The 11,916-nt window shown below is 33.9% G+C and overlaps 3 protein-coding genes across 5 annotated transcripts; 2 read left to right on the top strand and 1 right to left on the bottom strand.

The window, feature by feature from the left end:
* Positions 1-2,068: 2,068 nt before the first annotated feature.
* LOC112503976 lies at positions 2,069-4,009 on the bottom strand. 2 transcript variants are annotated; one of them, XM_025107942.1, is made up of 3 exons: positions 3,220-4,009; positions 2,914-3,142; positions 2,394-2,476 (listed from the first exon to the last, which is right to left on the bottom strand). In XM_025107942.1, exons 1-3 carry the CDS (start codon positions 3,975-3,977, stop codon positions 2,459-2,461), a joined length of 1,005 nt encoding a protein of 334 aa, XP_024963710.1. In that variant the 5' UTR covers positions 3,978-4,009; the 3' UTR covers positions 2,394-2,458. The 2 variants fall into 2 exon arrangements, with proteins under 2 accessions (XP_024963709.1, XP_024963710.1); XM_025107941.1 differs by having other exon boundaries at positions 2,069-3,142.
* A 2,341-nt stretch (positions 4,010-6,350) lies between these two features.
* On the top strand, positions 6,351-9,264 carry LOC112503974 (probable disease resistance protein At5g45510). Its single transcript, XM_025107939.1, has 2 exons — positions 6,351-9,143; positions 9,244-9,264. The coding sequence occupies exons 1-2, from the start codon at positions 6,351-6,353 to the stop codon at positions 9,262-9,264; spliced, it is 2,814 nt and encodes a 937-aa protein (XP_024963707.1).
* Positions 9,265-9,348: 84 nt separating this feature from the next.
* Positions 9,349-11,757, top strand: LOC112503980 (putative disease resistance protein At3g14460). 2 transcript variants are annotated; one of them, XR_003068111.1, is made up of 3 exons: positions 9,349-10,497; positions 10,728-10,868; positions 11,452-11,757. XR_003068111.1 is itself a non-coding variant. In XM_025107945.1 (2 exons), the coding sequence occupies exon 1, from the start codon at positions 9,423-9,425 to the stop codon at positions 10,467-10,469; it is 1,047 nt and encodes a 348-aa protein (XP_024963713.1). In that variant the 5' UTR covers positions 9,349-9,422; the 3' UTR covers positions 10,470-10,497; positions 10,728-10,870. The 2 variants fall into 2 exon arrangements, 1 of the variants encoding a protein (XP_024963713.1); XM_025107945.1 differs by lacking the exon at positions 11,452-11,757 and having other exon boundaries at positions 10,728-10,870.
* Positions 11,758-11,916: the final 159 nt, after the last annotated feature.

Genomic DNA, 11,916 nt, shown 5'->3' with positions numbered 1-11,916 from the left:
TTTTCTTATAAAAATAATAATTAATTATTTTGTTATAAATCGATAATTATATTTTATATTTTTTATATTTTAAAATGAGATGTTTATTTTCTATTTGATTATGTTTATCCGCAGTTAGTTACACGAATTCAAACATGGATCTTTAATAAGTTGTACTTATACATAATTTATTTGTAATCTTGAATTTTAAGTAATATGCATCAATATACAGTACTTTATGCATAAAAAATGGTTTTTAATTTTTTTTGTCAAATATTTTATAATATAACATAGATACTTTAATTTATAGGATGATCGCTATGATTTAGAATACTTTGTGATTAATTACAAAGTGGCCGGCTGCCAAAAAACATTTTTTTAAAATTTATATTCGTTTTCAAATTTCTTTATCACTCCGTTTAAAATATTCGATATGTAAAATAGTTTGAAAGTCCTGCAATCTTATTTCTCATATACGGAGAACGTATTTTAATAATACTAAAAGCCTATTTATTTAATGCAACAAGATATATCTTGATTTTAATAAAAAAAAATTGTAATATTGTTCTGCATGATTTGACAAACGATAATATTCTTATATTTAAATAAAATATAAATTTGAAAACCCATAAATTTTTTATCGATATTATTATCAAATTAACAATTTAAAATATCTCGTTCTTTTAATAATTTTTTTAGTCCAATTTTTTAGTATACTTAATATAGGTCAATAACAAAGTAATTTATTTTAGGTCTAATAATATAATATTTTTTATAAAGATAATTTTCGGTTCAATCTTTTTTACTATAATTTAATTTAGGTTTAATAACGAATTAATTTATTTTAGGTTTAATAATGAATTAATTTATTTTAAATTCTTTATATTTAAAATGAAATGTTTATCCTGCATTTAAACATGTTTATCAGTTAGTTATATGTATAACTTTAAAAAGTTGTATTAAAATGCAACTTTACTTATAATCTTGAATTTTAAGTAATATGCAACATTAAACAATATATGATGCAATAAAAAAGGTTTTTAAGAATTTTACACAAATGCTTTATAATATAGTAAATTATATGAATTCAAACATATAACTTTAACAAGTTGTACCCATGCATCATTTACTTATAATCTTAAATTTTAAGTAATATGTATTATTAAACAATTTTTAATGCAGTGAAAATGGTTTTAAGAATTTTACCCAAATACTTTATAATATAGTTGTATAGATATTCAAAATCTCATTTGTATAATTTATTCTTATAAAATAATCGATATATAACTTCAAATAACTTGTCTTTTTATTTTCCAAATATAGAAAATAGAATTTTGATGCTATATAGAATCTTATTACCACATAAAATTTTGTTAATTTATTTGCAATTGATACTACAACATAATTGGGTTTATAGGACACCTCCAATCTTTAAGTGTTCTAATAGAAAGCTTTATAGGACTTAATTTATAGAACCAAAATATAAAACATTTTATCTAAAGGCGTTGTAATAAGTTTATATGACGCTTTTGGGCATCTTAACAAGTTTTTAAGAATATTTTTAATACAAAGTGTCGCATTAACAACTTTATATGACACTTTTGAGAAATTGTCCTATAAACTCAATTTTTTATAGAACATTTTTTCAAATAGTGTTCTATAAAGTTGATAATGAGACGCTTTATATTAAAATGTCCTAAAAAACTTTTTACAACATTAAAAAACGTCATATAAACTTAATACAACACCATTAGATAAGACACTTTATTTTTTTGGTCCTATAAACAAAGTCCTATAAAGAGATCTATTAGGACGCTTACAATTTGGGAGTGTCCTATAACCCTGGTTTTGTTGTAGTGTGAAAGAATAAGTAACATTAACCATGTAACTAATAGTTAGTTTAGAGAAAAAGAAATGATACAGTTTCATTTACTTTTTAACAGAAAAATTCTCAATAGCTGTAAAAAGTTTCAACATGAAAAATAGAAAAAGAGATGATGTGAAAAGAGAAAGGGAATGAAAGTTGATTATATAGATACGTAACAAATCACACCCTTGTACGAAAACAGTAATATATACAGTCATTTCCATATACGCTACAATAATGTGGCATGGGACAAATGAGATTTATTTGGGTTCTTTTAAATGACATCGTTGACATATTCTAAAGGGACATGTTCCAGTCCGACACTCAAGAATCAAATGACCGTTAATATCCAGATTACAGCCAAAACACACATATATGGACGTTCTCTCTCTTCGAACAAATGTTAATGGGTGTTTGTGATAAGAAACATTGATAGTGCCCTCCTCCTTGACATTTGCATAACAGTCGATTCGATTAATGCACTTAAGGTGAAAGGAATTTTTGCATTTGTGACAGTGATATTGTGGGCGCTTGGGGTGCATTTCCTCCTCGCAAATATCACAATAAAAATCTTCAGGATGATCTTCGACTGGGGGATATGTCAATGGGATTTCATGTCCTTTGCAATACCTATGAGTAAGGAAACGTGGAGACCATAGAGCACAAAACACGTCTAATCGGAACTTACAAGACTTGCAAGCAAAGCTTATACCATCAAACAATTTGTAACATGCCTTACAACGAGTGATGGGATCAATAACTTGGATAAGAGGATGTTTGTCAGATATATGTTTGATTGTGTTAGGTAAAAATGCACAATTTACATCTAGACAGAACCTGCAAGTTTCACACGTGTAAACAAATCTGTTGCCGTTGCAAAAACAACCATTGCATGTATAGTAGTTCACATCTTTATAGGTGTCGACCAGGTTTAGTGAATGATCCGGGTGAAGTTGATGTTCTAATGTGAGTGGTAACTTAGCACAATATTTATGGAGAGTAAATAAACATCCATTTTTGCAACTGTAGTATGGAAGGGAGAGGGGTCGTACACACCCATGACATACCTCTATTGGATCACTACAACCAATGTTGGTTATGTTGTTACCTCGGGGTTCAACGTTAAGGATCAATGGATGATCATGACTCCAATGGTTAATCTCTGCTTCACCATCATCATCTGGAGATAATTTTTCCAAATGAAGTAATTTTAGTGGATCTGTGAATGCAAATGACATGGGAAATTGCAGAACATCATTTACGTGTTCTTCAGCAACAGATGTACCTAGAGGATCACTGAAATGACAGATTCAATTTAGAAGAAGCACTGACAAAAAGAAAAAAAGTACAAATAAAAAGAGGAAAAGTTTGACCTTGGAATAGATGATTGCTCTGCATTAAAGGCACACTTAATGTGGGCAAAATATCTACAATTTGCACAATGATACAACCAACCATTTCGTAGGATGTATGTGTTACAAAACTCACAAAAATATTCAAATCTATAGAAATTGTCTGGAAGTGAATAGACGAGAACGAGAGGATGTTTATGGTGATAGGGTAGATTGATAGTAGGCGCCAAGGAAGTACAAGTCTTGTGGATCCAGAAATCACAATCTTCACATAGATAAAGTAAGTCTTCATCCTTAGAATGACAAGCGTCACAGAGGAAAGACGCAGGTCTCGACTGGAGGGTTAAAGTATGTTGTGGATGACCTTCATGTTGAAACCTGATCARYTCTTCCTCCTTGCATGGAATAGCAACACCACAGTTTGTACATGCATCAAAGTTACACTGCATACAGTAGTAGCTGAAACCTCCTACTAGGCTTTCCTTACGACACACGTCACAAGTCCATTCTAGATCACCATGGTCGACAAGCATAAGAGGGTGCAACGGATGGATATGGTGATTGATAACACGTCTTAGTTCTCCACATTTCTTATGCAGAAAGTACTGACATGAGATACAACCATACGCAGAGCCATCCGATATGGGTTCTTGACATCCATGACAATGGACGATGCCTTTCTTATCATTGTTATCATCACCAATTCTGACAATCACCTCTAAGTTTTCGATAAACTTCAATGAATGTTTTTGATGCATAAAGTGATTAATCTCATCCATTCTCTCTCCCCTTCCTATATAATATCAAAGGAACTTGAATGGCTAAATGTACAAATTTAGGCCTCAATTATTAAGAAGATGAAGGGGAGCCATTACCATGTATATAACTCCAAAGAAAGTCAACATATAATATCCATAAAGATAATTCAAAAGTGGTTGTGATTAAATATTAGAAACCAACAAAAAAGTATCAAAATAGTCATTGTCATGTAACTTGATAAATGTGTATCAAATTATCATTGTTTTAAGGGGTTGTTTGTTTACCTCTTAATAGTTCTATTAAGAGGCAACTTTTGAATCGTTAAGATGTGAATTTTGTTTGGCAAAAAAAAAGTCTGTCTCTTAATGGTTCTAAAACCATTTGAATGATTTTGTATCATAAATCTCCTTTAACTATTAAGAACCCTAATTTCATTGTACACAATTACCAAACAATTATATTTCAGTTTGCATTATATCATGAGAGCCTATTAATCATTCTGACTACTTAATCATTCTACATCAAACCATTTAGCAATTGCCAAACAACCCCTTAGTGGTATTTTGTATTATCATATAGCTTAATATTTTTTTAGTAAGGTAAGGGTTCAAGTCTTAGGGGCCGTTTACTAAACACTTACCCGGTAAGTGTTTACCGGTAAAATTTAACACTGTCATTTACTTACCGGATAAGATTTTAAATCCACCAAAACGGTATCGTATGCAACAATTTATCCGGTAAGCGCTTACCGTGGTAAGAGTCGTCGCCCTCACTTACCGGGTAAGACTATTGGTCCTTGTCTCGCTCTTACACCGGTAAGATTCTTGATCCTTACCAATTACCATATTCATCCGGTAAAGTAAAATGACTTGATGTTCACTTACCCGAGTATACATTTGGTAAAAGGCCCCTTGGTGTTTTAGATGTTTTTTAAAAATACTTGCAACAATAAAAATGTAAAAATATGAAGGAAAATAATAAATTTAAGATTATCACATAATAAATTGTGGTGGGTTGTTACAAAAATGAAATTTTAATAAGTTGTACTTACGTAATATTGAATTTTAAGTAATATGCATCAATAAATCGTTCTTCATGCATAAAAAATGGTTTTTAAGAGTTTTTGTTATATGTTTTATAATATAGTACGTGTGTGTGTATATATATATATATATATGTATGTATATTTGTTTTCTGAATCAAAAATGTTATTTACAAAAATTCATAGGGTGGTTTATTAAATGTTAATCGAGTAAGATTTTACCTTACCACATGTCAACGACTGATAATATTATTTCGTAAGAGATATGTTAAGGATTGAGTTCTTATGTCATAAGCAAGGGTGGACCTATTCATCTCCGTGCAGGATCCTGTTCACTCCTTCAATTAATTATGAGCAGTGTTTTGCGATATTAGAAAATACAAGGAATATCAACAAAAAGACCAAGAAAGTCTATTAAATTCAACAAAAAAAACTTAAAAAAATACTCGATTCGACGGAATTCCGTTGAAAACACATTGGACGACTTTACAGACTTTGATCCACTTTAAAGATGTCCCATTCTTAAAAATTCCTAAGTCCGCCAGTACTGCCCATAAATAACGATGGTCATTGTTATCTAATTAGCGTTTACCGGGTAAAATTATTACGTATCGTACTAGAAAAAGTAAAGAGTAAATTACATTTTTCATCACTGTGGTTTGTTAACAATTGTGATTTTAGTCCATGTGGTTTACAAGTTAACGCTTTCATCTCTATGGTTTGTAATTCGTTTATAATATATTATTGTTTTAGCGCCTATAGTTTATAACTCTTTACTGTTTAGTCTCTTATACTTTAAGGTTAGAATGAGCACAAAGATAAAAATAACCATAAATCACAAACTATAAGTACTAAAGTTGTAATTTCTAAACTTCAGGGACGAAAATAATAATTATTAGCAAAGTAGAAGGACAAAAATCGTAATAACTCCATTTTAACAACCCCGAAACGGCACAGATATAGAGCACGTTGACTTCCGTTGACATCACAACAGGAACTTCTATAACTACCCTCAAAAAAGCCATTAACACTTTCTTCACCAAAGATTCAAATCGTCGGAGTTCAACTTTCAGGTATTTTCCCTCAAAATTCTTAAGTATTATGCTATTCATGCTTCATCTGTTTCATCTCGTAATCGATTGKGCTGTGCATTTGTCAATARTCATCGTTTTTCAATGCAAATGTCGATTCGGTACTTTTTACACCTAAACCCAAACGATTTTGTTGTAAATCTAATCTTATACCATTTTTTTTCTAGAGCTTGTAATCAACTTTGAAACCCTCTGGTTTTARKACTTAAAATCTCCTAAACTAAGCTGTTTTCAGAAATTACTGTTGTAGAATACTTGTAATGGAGGGGATAAGTTCAATTCAGCAACTGAAGARAATATATGAAGCCATACAACGTGAAAAGAAAGTAAACCTTTTCGGATCTCCAGGAGTTGGGAAAACATGGATGGCAAAGAGGGTAAGTGACTTTAGTACTAGGAATAGATCATTTGATTTTRCACTCTGGGTGTTTACATCTAGAGACTATAACATKCAGTCTCTCTCTGAGAGTATCGCTTGCCAGCTAAGCTTACTTCCCATTATTGAGGAGTGGGAGGTTGAGGATGATAGTAATGGGATAACGATCAGTGGTGGGGTGGAGATCGCGGAGACTTTGATTGAAAAGTTAAGGAAGAAACTTGAAGGGAAAAAAATTCTTCTAGTACTAGATGATGTAACGAATGACGAAACTAAGAGGAAGGTGAATGAAGAAAAGTTTTGGTTAGTATGGAGAGAAATGTTTCCTTTTCATGATAATGATGAAAAGCTGCAAATTGTTTTCATCTCTAGATCAAGCAGGGAAGATGAAGGTTTATTTAAGGTTGAGGTGGAAGCTTTGCCTAGAGCAGATTCCAATTCTTTATTGATTGAAAAACTTGATGCTCGAATGAGACAGTCTCCAGTGATCCGAACTCTAGGCGAAAACTTCATCAAAAAAAGTAATGGTTTGCCTGGTACAGTTATAATGATAGCAAAAGCCTTGAGCTACTTTGGTCTAGAAGCATCCGGAGTCTCTATGCTAGAGAAGGAGTTAAAAGAAGCATCTGAAGAGTATCATGTGAACAAGTTATTGTGCAGGATGCACAGTGTGTTGCCAATCGGTGTTCTGAAAGATTTATGGTGGGATGGTTACCATTTTTTTCGTGATTCTGGCGGTGTTCACTACAATGAGCTGATAACTTACTGGATCTTGGAAGGATATCTTGGTTTTGGAAGTATGACTGAGTTGTATGAAAAGGGTCATCATATTGTCATGGAGCTTACGGATTGTGGCTTACTGAAAGAGCAAGAGGGTGGTCGTGTGTTCATGGACAAGTCACTTTTAGAAGTTGATGATCTCTACCAATGTCTTGACCAAATCGCTAGTCTTGGGTTGGCAACAGTGTTCACGTCTGATACAGAAGGTTTTGGGAGAATCACACATGATGATGGAATGCTAAAAACACCTTGGACAAGTGTTAATGGGAAGAATCAAGAACAGAAACAATCTTTAAAGARAGGTGGTCAAAATCTTTCAACTCTATTGCTTGATGGAACCCATTTTGGCGAGGATGTTCTCATGAGATTCCTTCAATCTGAAAAGGAACTTCAAGTTCTTGCTTTATTCAATCCCAACATCAGATCATTGCCCAACCCGTTGGCTATGATGGATAGGCTTCGTGTTCTTGTGCTTAGAGATTGTGTGTTTTTGGAAGAGCTGAATCTATCTCTCAAAGCTTTGTGTGTTCTTGAAATTTCTGGTGCTAGATCTCTCRATGAATTGAAACAGGAATTCTTCAATAACATGCCAAAACTTCAAAGCCTTCATCTCTCTGAACTGCAAATCACTCTTTTGCCTGAATCCATTTACTGTCTTGCTGAACTACAGTGGCTAGTAATTAAGGATTGTCCTTACTTGACAAGGGTCAAAAATCTTGCAAAACTTAAACATCTTATGGTTCTTGACCTCTCTGGTAATGTCTCTCTGGATTACGTGGATAAAAATTTCTTAGAATTTAAGAATCTTCTGATCCTTAATCTTTCCAATACCTTGGTTTCAACCACACCATTGCTCAGAAATCTTGAAAAGCTTACTCATTTGCTACTGCGTGACTGTAAAAACCTAGGTAGATTACGGAGCTTAACTTCACTAGGAAGTCTCCAAACTCTTGATCTCTCTGGTTCTACCAAGTTTGAAGAGTTTCATGATCCATCTTTACAATGTCTAACTTCCCTTCGAACCCTTAACCTATCTGGAACTACCCTTGATCGTCTACCTACTAACATTGCTAATCCTCGTCATCTTTATCTTAAGAATTGCCTTCGGTTGCAACAATTCTCATGCATCGAACCCCTTGTAGACCTTGAGGTGCTTGATCTTTCAGGTTCAAAGAATCTCAATGATATCGAGGATGATCTCTTTGACCGTATGACATGTCTTCAAGTGCTTAATCTTTCAGAAACTAATATCAAAGTTCTGCCACCCCTTTCCAAACTATCCGGTCTTCGTGAACTGTTCCTTTCTCGCTGTCCATCCTTGATAGAGTTGCCATCTCTAGAATCTGCTATAAAATTGGAGGTTCTTGATGTCTCACACTSTGGTTCYTTAGAAGATATAGCAGATATCTCTTTTGAAAGAATGATCCATCTTCAAAAGCTTGATCTTTCGGAAACAAAGATCAAGTACCTCCCTACCCTTTCAAATCCTAGCTACCTCCGGCAGCTCGTACTGAAGAACTGCACCATCTTGCAGAATCTTGAACTGAATGTATCTTTATTGAATCTTGAAGTGCTAAATCTTGCTGGTATCACCTCTTTGGCATCGAACGGGGCTGAACCCGTKAAAGATATGATCAAGCTTCAATTTCTTGACCTATCTGGCACCCCGATTGAGCATTTACCATCCATGTTGAACCTCAAAAACCTTTCCCATCTCTCTCTTGCTGGTTGCACATGCTTAGAAACAGTGCCAACTTTTGATCCACTTACTAAGCTAGAAGTTTTGGATCTRTCAGGATCATCAATTAAGCKTTTACCAAACTTTAGCAGTTCCAACAACCTTCGGAAGCTCCTGCTCAAAGATTGTGTTATGATGGAAGATGTTCCAGATGTGGAGGTTAACGATCTACTAGCACCTACTTTGAGAATACCTCATAAGATATCTCTACTATGTCATCTTGACTACCTCGAATTTCCAAATATCAAAAAAATTCAAGGAGTTGAAAGCAACCGTGTAGGATGTTTGTTGGAAGAGATGAATCAGGATCAGTGGAACATCTGTCGGATTTCTGACGGTGACAAATCTCCGCTTTTTCTTAGTGGCACTCAATTTCTTCAAATTCTCAAAAGAAGTCCCGCACCACAAGGAACATTCCACTTATGTGCATTACCTGTCATGGTGGAAGGTGAAATTGGAGAGAGAGATCTTCGAAGACGTGAACTTGTCTTTGCAGATGTGTACCTTCGAACTGGTCGGTTTGCWCAATACAACAGGTCCCTGCAGATTCGTGGATTCAACCATTCCCCTAAGGGTATTGAGAACATTATCAGTCATGTCAACTTGGTATTTCTGATTGATAATAAATTCAAGAGTTTGCTATCTGGTTTAAGTGCCTCTGTTCTCAATGAGTTAAAGGGATGTTGGATTGAAAGATGTGACAATATGATCAGCATTTTTGATGAAAAGGAAAGAGAACTGGGCATTGCTATGGAGAATTTGGGAGTTTCAAATAATCGCCGTTTAGTAAGTATATATAATGGGAAACAGCTGTTTGGGAGCTTCAACAATCTGAAGACTTTGTATCTAGACAGTTGTCCAGAGGTTTCAACTGTGTTTCCATCATCATGGCTGCCGAAGACCCTCAAAGTTCTTCAAATCAAACACTGTGACAAGATAGTATCGTTATCTGAAGTTGACAGTGAACTTGAACTTCCATTTTTAGAAACTTTGCATCTATGGGAACTAYCAGAACTGAAGACCATCGGCATCTCATTTCCATCTTTACAAACTCTYAAAATTTGTGCATGCCCCAAAGTGAAGCAAATTGAGGAGAACTTTGAATTTGCCAAGGAGTTGAGGACGTTATGGATCTCTGGTGCAACTCGTTTGAAGAGCTTATATAGCGGAAATCAGGAGAGTCACATTTTCATCAATCTTGAAACTCTTRCTTTGGAAAGTTGCCCGATGCTTGAAAATGTTCTGTCTTCATGTTTGCCACTAGAGAACGTCAAGACCATCAAGATTAGGTCTTGTGAGAAGTTGCAGACTCTGTTTGCACACAGCAATTCAGTTGGCTACGAATTGCCATGTTTAAACACACTGCATCTAGAGGATCTTCCGATGCTGAAAAGCATAGGCGTCAATTTGCCATCACTAGGAGAGAGATGTATTTTTGAATGCCCAAATTTGAAATTTGACGGGACGATTGGTGATCATAACTGACTCAACATATGTGCTTCGATGGCTTCAGGTATTTCATCAATTTGTGGCTAAAGAACTAGTTTTTAACTTTTTGAGCACTCTGTTTTGCTGTCAAGAAAAGCACTCATTGATCTCTTTGATGTTCAACTCCCAAAATTGATTTTTTTTTAAATATTACAAATAATGTCTTTGTTTTTTTCTTATTCTTAGAAGTGTTTCTATATTTTGTTGAAGTATAAGGTTTCCTAGCCATGGCACTCAGTTAAGATGTTTTGGCAGGTGTTTAGCATGGTAACTGCTTTGGTCCAAAAAGAAATTATAGATCCGATTTTTGATCCACGTAGTTCACATGAGAAGAAATGAAGATGGGATCCACAGGGCAATGGATGAATGGAGGAAAGCTGAAGAGCTTTCTTGCACGTAAGCACTTTTGGTTTTTTGTATATCTGGAACTCATTGATTTGCTGGTCTTAAGTTCTAAATCATGAGTTGGGTTATGGGTTATTGATTGACGTTATYACATGTTAAAATCTGTCTGCGGTCCTGTTTCTTACCACCATTTTTCTAAAGATTCATCAAATTCAGTGTAATCGTGTTACAATGATTTGTGCTTTATATATGTAAAGTTCCATCTTGCATGTTGCATCCAGTATCTGTATTTGATGTTGTTAAAGCTGTATCTTAAATTTAAATTAAATGCTATGCATAAAAATTTGTAAGTTAAATGATTTACTTACTTGTATTTTAGGTGGTATAAGTTATATCTTGCATATGATATTTGTACTTCATGCAGAAAAGTTGTATTTTGTACTGCTAGTGCTGAAATTAGTTACTTGCACCTGATACTCTTAGTTCATACATCAAAGGTTGTGTCTCCATCCATATCGTGCTTTGTAATCTTGTAGATAATTTGTTATAGGTTTTATATTCTATACTCTTTTTGTATCCTTGATTTTGGATCTTACTTTTTGGGTTTTAATGGATTGGATATCATGATTGATAGGTCAAAAAGCAGCTGAATGAAAAGGAAGAACAGGCCAAAGAGGATCAGAGGTATTACAAGGTACAATTGATTGTGGATGATTCAGTTTACGTACATTTCTTTAGTTTAAAGCTTTTGGTTTTAATTATGTTTTTAGTTTCATAAAGAAAAATGGTGAGAATCTTGTTTCTGGAGTTGTTAGTCTTTATCAACTTTTCTTAAACCTCATTGAATCAAGGAAGCCTTTGGTGGAGTATGCTGTATGAGTATGCTGTATGCAGGTCAAATTTCTTTCTTTATTTTTCCAGACTATGAGGATGATTTGGGMTTCATATTTGCACATCTTACATTGAATCAAGGGGTTGTTTGGTTGATTTTCCATTAAGTCCTACATGGATAAAGCTATTTGTATGTATATATTGGGAGGGTATTTTTCGTAGATGGAAGGAGTGTGTTTTCAATTGGGAGGGGTAGGCTTGGAAAAAA

Source organism: Cynara cardunculus, unplaced genomic scaffold (genome assembly GCF_001531365.2).
Source record: "Cynara cardunculus var. scolymus isolate 2C unplaced genomic scaffold, CcrdV1 Un_Scaffold_4257, whole genome shotgun sequence".
NCBI classification, from domain to species: domain Eukaryota; kingdom Viridiplantae; phylum Streptophyta; class Magnoliopsida; order Asterales; family Asteraceae; genus Cynara; species Cynara cardunculus.
Note: the sequence above shows the minus strand (reverse complement) of the source record. Positions and strands in the feature narration are given on the sequence as shown.